Source organism: Nerophis ophidion, linkage group LG22, assembly GCF_033978795.1.
Source record: "Nerophis ophidion isolate RoL-2023_Sa linkage group LG22, RoL_Noph_v1.0, whole genome shotgun sequence".
Classification (NCBI taxonomy): domain Eukaryota; kingdom Metazoa; phylum Chordata; class Actinopteri; order Syngnathiformes; family Syngnathidae; genus Nerophis; species Nerophis ophidion.
This window is the reverse complement of record NC_084632.1, coordinates 1067684-1076592: the sequence shown is the minus strand read 5'-3', so window position 1 is coordinate 1076592 and position 8909 is coordinate 1067684. Positions and strand designations below refer to the sequence as shown.

At 39.1% G+C, this 8909-nt stretch overlaps 1 protein-coding gene across 1 annotated transcript in view; it reads left to right on the top strand.

The window, feature by feature from the left end:
- Window positions 1-144: 144 nt before the first annotated feature.
- pycr3 (pyrroline-5-carboxylate reductase 3) overlaps window positions 145-8909 on the top strand; it is a 14157-nt gene continuing 5392 nt past the window's right edge. The window contains exons 1-3 of the mRNA XM_061882930.1: window positions 145-302; window positions 4587-4680; window positions 8122-8186. Of these exons, the coding sequence (XP_061738914.1) occupies window positions 4593-4680; window positions 8122-8186 (153 nt within the window). The 5' untranslated portion in view covers window positions 145-302; window positions 4587-4592. The remainder of the gene's footprint in view (window positions 303-4586; window positions 4681-8121; window positions 8187-8909) is intronic.

The window sequence follows — 8909 nt, the reverse complement described above, 5'->3', positions numbered from 1 at the left end:
GATTGGTTTAGTCGTGCGAATTACATCATTTGTAAAGAGATTTGTTTTTTATGACTCGGTACACTAAAAGAGTCAATACTTTCGACCCTCAAGCGGTATATTTATCGCATTTTCTTATTTTAGTGTGCTTTTGCAAAGACCCACATACACACAGACACATTTGCTTATTGGTATTTTACCAATCAAGTGCAACAAAGTGCTGAGATCGTCCACTTTAAAGAACTGGCTCTAAAAATCGCTTCGTTCACCACCGACACATTTGGAGGCTGGTATAGGAAAACGTGGTACAATAACTCTTTAAGGTTGGTACTTTTACTACAAATGTACGTGTTACAAATTGTCTACAGTGTCCAACATACAACTCTACTACTTTATTACTTTATCATGCGCGGTCAAACTCCAGAAAAATGTTGATTTGTGTTTGTTTGCCATGATAGTGTTTATTTATGCGAGGCTTGCACGATGCTATCAAAAGAGTGTTAAGTGTTGCGTTCACGTCCCCGTTTATATAAACACACCATTGAGTCCTTTGGTTTCGGATTACTTATTTTTGAACAAACACACTTCTTCCGTTTAAGGTAGCAGCAACCTGATAATCCAACATGCTAGCTACCAAGTTGTAGTATACAATACACTATGCGTGTGTACTTAAACTACAGCCAATTTATGCAAAAGCAAGTGTATGTTCTCTAGCATGCATGTGGAGGAGAGATTGCATATATCACATTTAACATGTAAGTGTGGAGGAGAGATCGCATATACAAACCCTGTTTCCATATGAGTTGGGAAATTGTGTTGGATGTAAATATAAACAGAATACAATGATTTGCAAATCCTTTTCAAGCCATATTCAGTTGAATATGCTACAAAGACAACATATTTGATGTTAAAACTCATAAACTATTTTATTTTTTCTGCAAAAAATAATTAACTTAGAATTTCATGGCTGCAACACGTGACAAAGTAGTTGGGAAAGGGCATGTTCACCACTGTGTTACATCACATTTTCTTATAACAACACTCAATAAACGTTTGGGAACTGAGGAAACTAATTGTTGAAGCTTTGAAAGTGGAATTCTTTCCCATTCTTGTTTTATGTAGAGCTTCAGTCCTTCAACAGTCCGGGGTCTCCGCTGTCCTATTTTATGCTTCATAATGCGCCACACATTTTCCATGGGAGACAGGTCTGGACTGCAGGTGGGCCAGGAAAGTAACCGCACTCTTTTTTTATGAAGCCACGTTGTTGTAACACGTGCTGAATGTGGCTTGGCATTGTCTTGCTGAAATAAGCGGGGGCGTCCATGAAAAAGATGGCATTTAGATGGCAGCATATGTTGTTCCAAAACCTGTATGTACCTTTCAGTAGGGCTGGGCGATATATCGATATAAACGATATATCACAGGTTTGTCTCTGTGCGATATAGAAAATGACTATATCGTAACATTCGATTATATGTTCTCACACAGTTGCTTTTAGCTGTGGGCATTACATTACTGGCGTTTCTCACTTCTTCTCGTCATCTTCTCACAGAGACGTGAAACAAGCCCGCTTTCTTACATTTGTCACATACTATCGCACGTGTAGCGTCATACGCTCTCGCCGATCAGAGCGGTAGCAGCATGGCTAACGTTGGCTGACGCAGGTCGAGCAAAGCGTAGCTTGTGACGATACAAGAGAAAGATGGCGTGAAACTGATCACAAATGGAGGAAGAACAATAAATACCCAAAATAAAGAGCAGGGGATCCATCATCTGGCGGTGGTTTGGCTTCAAGCGGGAAGATATTCAGCAATATGCAAAGTATGCAGCAGAAGTGTTACTACAAAAGGTAGCAGCACTACTAATTTGTTCTATCATTTAAAAAGTCACCCGCAAGAGAATGAAGAGTATTTAATAAATACAGTTTTGGTCAATTGACTTAGTTGTGATTTCCCTCTGTGCATGAAAGTTTAAAAGTAGCTGTAAACGTCTCCCTGCTGCCATCATGTGGGTTGCTGGGTTGCGTGGACCAAACAGGAACGACATCGCTTCGCACAGTTTTGACTCTTTATTTTTTAATAAGTCGCTCGCAGTGTCGGTCGGTCGCTCCTTTAGCTCCACCTCCGCTGCTCGCGCCGGGCTCCTTTTCAGTCGCCGCGTCTTTCCTGTGCTGGTCTCGGTCGCTCCGTGGCTCTCCGTGGTTCTCTGTCGTTCTCGCTCGTCTGATCGCTCGTCTGGTTGTCTCCTACTACTTCCGCCCCGAGTGTTCCTCCTTCGCCCCTTTTATGCTGCAGCAGAAGATGATGGGATTGAGAACAGGTGTGTAGTTTACGCACCTGACTGGGCTGGCTGCAGCATCGCTCCGAGTGCGCCCCGCCTCTCCTCTCTGCTGCATGCTCCGCCTCCTGGCCTCCATCTTGGGTAGGACAGCCATATTTCCAAGCCCGCTGTTGGCTCGTCGGGTCATTCTCTCCACAGTAGCATATATTAATGCAGTATGAAGAAGAATGTTTGAATGTAGACACATAGAATCATCATACTGCTGTCATTATATGCATCAAGTGTTCATTCAAGGCTAAGGCAAAATATCATAATATATATCTTATATCGCGATATGGAATCAAAATATCGCGATATTAATAAAAGCCATTATCGCCCAGCCCTACCTTTCAGCATTAATGGTGCCTTCACAGATGTGTAAGTTACCCATGCCTTGGACACTAATGCACCCCCATACCATCACACATGCTGGCTTTTAAATAAGGCTTTTAAATAAAGTACTATCTATCTTTTCAACTTTGCGCCTATAACAATCCAAATGGTTATTTTCCTCTTTGTTCTGGAGGACACAATGTTGAATATTTTCAAATACAATTTGAAATGTGAACTCGTCAGACCACAGAACACTTTTCCACTTTGCATCAGTCCATCTTAGATGATCTCGGGCCCAGAGAAGCCGACGCCGTTTCTGGATGTTGTTGATAAATGGCTTTGGCTTTGCATAGTAGAGCTTTAACTTGCACTTACAGATGTAGCGACCAACTGTATTTAGTGACAGTGGTTTTCTGAAGTGTTCCTGAGCCCATGTGGTGATATCCTTTAGAGATTGATGTGGGTTTTTCATACAGTGCCGTCTGAGGGATGGAAGGTCACGGTCATTCAATGTTGGTTTCCGTGGGTTGAGGTGTTGGGGTGGGGGTAGCAGGGGGTGTATTTATTTATATATACTGTATATATATATATATATATATATATATATATATATATATATATATATATATATATATATATATATATATATATATATATATATATATATATATATATATATGTATATATATGTATGTATGTATGTATACCGTATTTGCTTGAATTGCCGCCGGGGCGCTAATAAATTTGAAACCTCCTCTCACTTCTGCGCTTACCAAAGACATGCGGTAAAGGTAAGCATGCGCTAATTATTTTAAAAACTCTTCTCACTCCGGCACTTACCAAAGGTATGCAGTCAAAATTTGAGTGTGATGTAAGCTTGGACCTTAAATCCTACTGAATAGCTCTTAATCTTCTTCCCCTTTATGCTATTTCAAATTACCGGTATTGAAATCAGCCTCCTCTATTTTGAAAATGATGACAGGGGAAGTGTCAGTCGTGACGTCACGAGTTTGACCCGGCGGTAATACTAAGCATGCGCTAATTATTTTGGGACGCAAGTTTGACCCGGCAGTAATTCAAGGCAGGAGCATACGATATGCCCTGCAGCAACTCAAGGAAATACGGTATACATCCATCCATCCATTTTCTACCGCTTATTCCCTTTCGGGGTCGCGGGGGGCGCTGGTGCCCATCTCAGTTACAATCGGGCGGAAGGCGGGGTACACCCTGGACAAGTCGCCACCTCATCGCAGGGCCAACACAGATAGACAGACAACATTCACACACTAGGGACCATTTAGTGTTGCCAATCAACCTATCCCCAGGTGCATGTCTTTGGAGGTGGGAGGGGCCTATCCCCAGGTGCATGGGGAGAACATGCAAACTCCACACAGAAAGATCCCGAGCCTGGATTCGAACCCAGGACTGCAGGACCTTCGTATATGCACCAACAATTTTTTTTATGCATATGTAAATTTAGTCAGGTTGTTGTATATTCTAGCATTCTGGAAGGGTTAGTGCTGCAATGGGTTCTGGGTATTTGTTCTGTTGTGTTTGTCATTCTTGTTTGGTGTGGGATCACAGTGTGGCGCATATTAGTAACAGTGTTAAAGTTCTTTATACGGCCACCCTCAGTGTGACCACTATGGCTGTTGACCAAGTGTGCCTTGGATTCACTTGTGTGTGTGAAAAGCCGTAGATATTATGTGACTGGGCCGGCACGCAAAGGCAGTGCCTTTTAAGGTTTATCGGCGCTCTGTACTTCTTCTTAGGTTCGTGTACACGGCGGTGTTTTAAAAAAGTCATGAATTTGACTTTTTGAGACCGACACCAATAATTTGATCAATTGACTTGCATGCTTTCAGGCTACGGAGTGGTTGAAAGCACCCAAATGGATGTTTTGTTTCCAGTACTTCTGCAATATGGTTATTGATGCTCTCATGTGATCCTGGCAGGTGAAAATGGACACCAAGACGGACCAGCAGTTGAGGATTGGCTTCATTGGTGCAGGAAATATGGCTTTTGGTATTGCAAAAGGTGTATTATCAGGTCAGTTATCCATCCTGCTAGTTTGTGGTCAAGGCTAGTTAACATTTTTACTGGGCTGTGAAATGGTTACAATTATCTAATCACGAATAATCTTATTTTGTCCACAATTTATTTGTGATTAATAGCGATTCATTACAGATTGAAGCTTTTTTTTTTAACCTTTAATGGGTTTATCTTCGACATGTTTTTAATACTCAACATTTGGCACTGATGCCAACATAAAGTGTAATATTCAGTTGGGGTGTCAAAAGAAAGAGAATATTTTTGAATTAATCGCGATTCTTATTTGTAATGATTTTTAATTGATTCAAAATTGTTTATCGATTATATAAATATATATTTTTTATTATTTTTTTTTTTAATCCATCCTGTGCAGCCACTCGGGCAAAATGTTAAATGTATATGTATAATTTATTTTAAAAACAAAACCAGTTTTGTTTGAAGTATTATAGACTTTTAGTACAATTGCTTATCTATTTTGTTTGACACATGTTTTTGATACTGAACATTTGGCACTGCTGCCAACATAAAGTGTAATATTCAGTCGGGGTGTTAAAAAAAAGAAAATATTTTTTTGAATTAATCGTGATTTTTATTTGTAAAGATTTTTAATCGATTCAAAATAATTAAAGATCGATTAATTTATGTATCTTTTAAACCCATCCTGTGCAGCCACTCCGCCAAAATGTGAAATGTATACAGTAGGTATAATTTTTTTAAATTATAGATGAGTCAAATTATTTTAATCGAGTCCAAATAATTAAAGATCAATTATAAAAAAAATATATATTCATATTTGATCCGTTCTTTCCAGTCACTCAGGCAAAATGTTAAATGTTAAGGTATACTTTTTTTTTAATACAAAACCAGTTTTCTTTTAAGTATTATAGACATTTCTTAGAGTTGGTTATCTATTTTATGGAGGAATGTAGTTAATCATAGAACTGGTACCTAATGTTATTAAAAAAGTATTTATTTTGAATCAAAAATCGTTTTCAACCGACTCTGAATCGACTCGCTACCTTGAAGAATCAAATGGTGTGGCGCCCAAAGATTCACAGCCTAGTAATCAGACGGAAATAACAAGGTGACTCAGAGTCAGACTCAGCCACCTGCAACGAGTGCTCCATGGTTATTAAGTACAACTAACGTCTTGTAAGTCATCGAGCATCCCAACACAAGCACACAGAGTCCGAGGTTGTTGTTTTTAAACCTTATTGTCGACCTTAACAGCATCCCAACACAGATAGCACCACAGAACTCGCCAGCAGCTACAAGGACAACAACACCGTGTTGTGACCTTCTCTTTATGCACCAATCAGGTTGCATTCACCAACCCCAGGAAATATAAGTATCAACAAGCAAATCCTTTAGTTTTTTTGCAATTTCTCTATGTTCTGTATTTCTACAATAATTATGACAATGTTTTCAATGTGTTACTTAGTTATCCTTTAGTGCAGTGTTTTTCAACCACTGTGCCGTGACATACAGTCTGCTGTGCCGTAGGAGATGATCACCTATTTGGGTTAAAAATATCTATGCAAACCAGTAAACATAGTCTGCAAATTACGTGTTTTTGTTGAGTGGTCGGTGCTGTCTAGAGCACGGAAGAATAACCGTGTAATACTCTTCCATATCAGTAGGTGGCAGCAAGCTTTGTAGATGTCGGAAACAGCGGGAGGGCAGCGTGCAGGTAAAAAGTTATCTAATGCTTAAACCAAAAATAAACAAAAGGTGAGGGCCACTAAGAAAAGGCACTGAAGCTTAGGGAAGGCTTTGTGGAACAAAACTAAAACTGAACTGGCTACAAAGTAAACAAACACAGAATGCTGGACGACAGCAAAGACTTACTGTGGAGCAAAGACGGCGTCCACAACGTATAGCCGAACATGACATGACAATCAACAATGTCCCCACAAAGAAGGATAAAAACAACAAAAATATCGTTGATTGCTAAAACAAAGTAGATGGAGGAAATATCGCTCAAAGGAAGACATGAAACTGCTACAGGAAAATACCAAAAAAAGAGAAAAAAACACCAAAATAGGAGCATAAGACAAGAAGTAAAACACTATATACAGGAAAACAGGGTGTGATGTGACAGGTGGTGACAGTACACCTACTTTGAGACAAGAGCTATAGTCATGCATGCTTGCTTATGTTTTAAAGTCATATCCAACAATTGCAACCACGACTTTTTACTGTCAACTGAGTTTTGTTGGTGTTGTGCCTCTGGATTTTTTCAACGCAAAAAATGTGCCATGGTTTAAAAAAAGGTTGTAAAACACTCCTCTAATGTATATACATTTACTGTTTACTTTTCAGTTCAACGTAAAGGTCCCAAAATTCCATAAAAATTAAAAGGCATTGGTTTAAAAAGCAAACTTTTTTTGGTTTGTTTTAAAGTAATAAGCACAGGTTTGGCCATTTTTAAAGTACCGATTTGATTCTAGTATTGGTGAAAATGTAAAGGATACTTATCCCAAATCAACAGATGACGGGACAATTTGTTGGCTTTATGCAAACGTTTGTTTATTAGAGATGTCAGATAATGTCTTTTTTGCCGATATCCGATATTCCGATATTGTCCAACTCTTAATTACCGATTCCGATATCAACCGATGCAGATATATATACAGTCGTGGAATTAACACATTATTATGCCTAATTTTGTTTTGATGCATTAAACAATGTAATAAGGTTTTCCAAAATAAATCAACTGAAGTTATGGAAACATGGCACTGCCATATTTATTATAGAAGTCACAAAGTGCATTATTTTTTTAACATGCCTCAAAACAGCAGCTTGGAATTTGGGATATGCTCTCCCTGAGAGAGCATGAGGAGGTTGAGGATGGGTGGGGTTGGTTTTAAGGGGGTAGCAGGGGATATATATTTTACCAAGTTAGTGCTGCAAGAGGTTCTGGGTATTTGTTCTGTTGTGTTTATGTTATGTTACGGTGCGGATGTTCTCCCGAAATGTGTTTGTCATTCTTGTTTGGTGTGGGTTCACAGTGTGGCACATATTTGTAACAGTGTTAAAGGTGTTTATACGGCCACCCTCAGTGTGACCTGTATGGCATTTGACCAAGTATGCCTAGCATTCACTTGTGTGTGTGAAAAGCCGCAGATGTTATGTGACTGGGCCGGCACGCAGAGGCAGAGTCTTTAAGGTTATTGGCGCTCTGTACTTCTCGTGCAGCTGCGTTTTAAAAAGTCATACATTTTACTCATTGAAACCGATACCGATAATTTCCGATATTACATTTTAAAGCATTTATCGGCCGATAATATTGGACTGCCGGAATCTCAATTGTTTATTAAAAATTCTACTTTTTAAACAGATCATCACAAAATGGACACAAACCCTCGTTTTCTTATGACGTGAGCTCTCTGAGGTTTTAAGTGCAGGAGCTAATTGAGTTGTTTTGTGTCATTGAAGGAAAGGTTCTTCCTGTAAATGTCAAAGTAAGCGCACCATCTTCTAGGAACCTGGGACGCTTTCAGGTAATATTTGCCTTTTCATTGGCTTTCACTTTCCATCTCCAGCCATGCTTGTTGTTGTCAATGTTTTGTAGTCTGATCAGTTTCATCACAACAGTAGGACGAGGATGACAGGGGATGCAAAACAATAACACTGCAATACTTTTTCATAACAAGCTCACCACTGCCTAGTTTCTCTTCTTATATTGTTATTTTACTGTTATATTTTGATTTTCATTGTCATTGTAATATTGTTCTATTTTGTTTCCATATATACCCCCATTATTTACTTTTTACTTTGTAAGTTCGATCTCAATTCTGTCCACTGCCGCTGGAATTTAAATTTTCCTGAAGGAATCAATAAAGTAGTATCTATCTATGTGCTGTCTGCTAGTGCTTTTCATGGCTATCACTTTGCACAGTTTGTCTGCAGAAGGCTTGTGCCATTTCAATTATAAGGAGCAAATATTCTTCCACAGTGCAAGCTCGTTTCTAATTTGCCTCCATGGTGGCAAATAAAGTAAGTCTCTGACAAGTAGCATTATCACTGAAGGGCAAGGACTAGTTAAATAAACATGCTACACTACACAATGTAAGAGGATACAAGAAGCAAGATACATGAGTTGATGAAGGTGGACCCCGACTTAAACAAGTTGAAAATTTTATTGGGGTGTTACCATTTAGTGCTCAATTGTACGGAATATGTACTGTACTGTGCAATCTACTAATAAAAGTATCAATCAATCA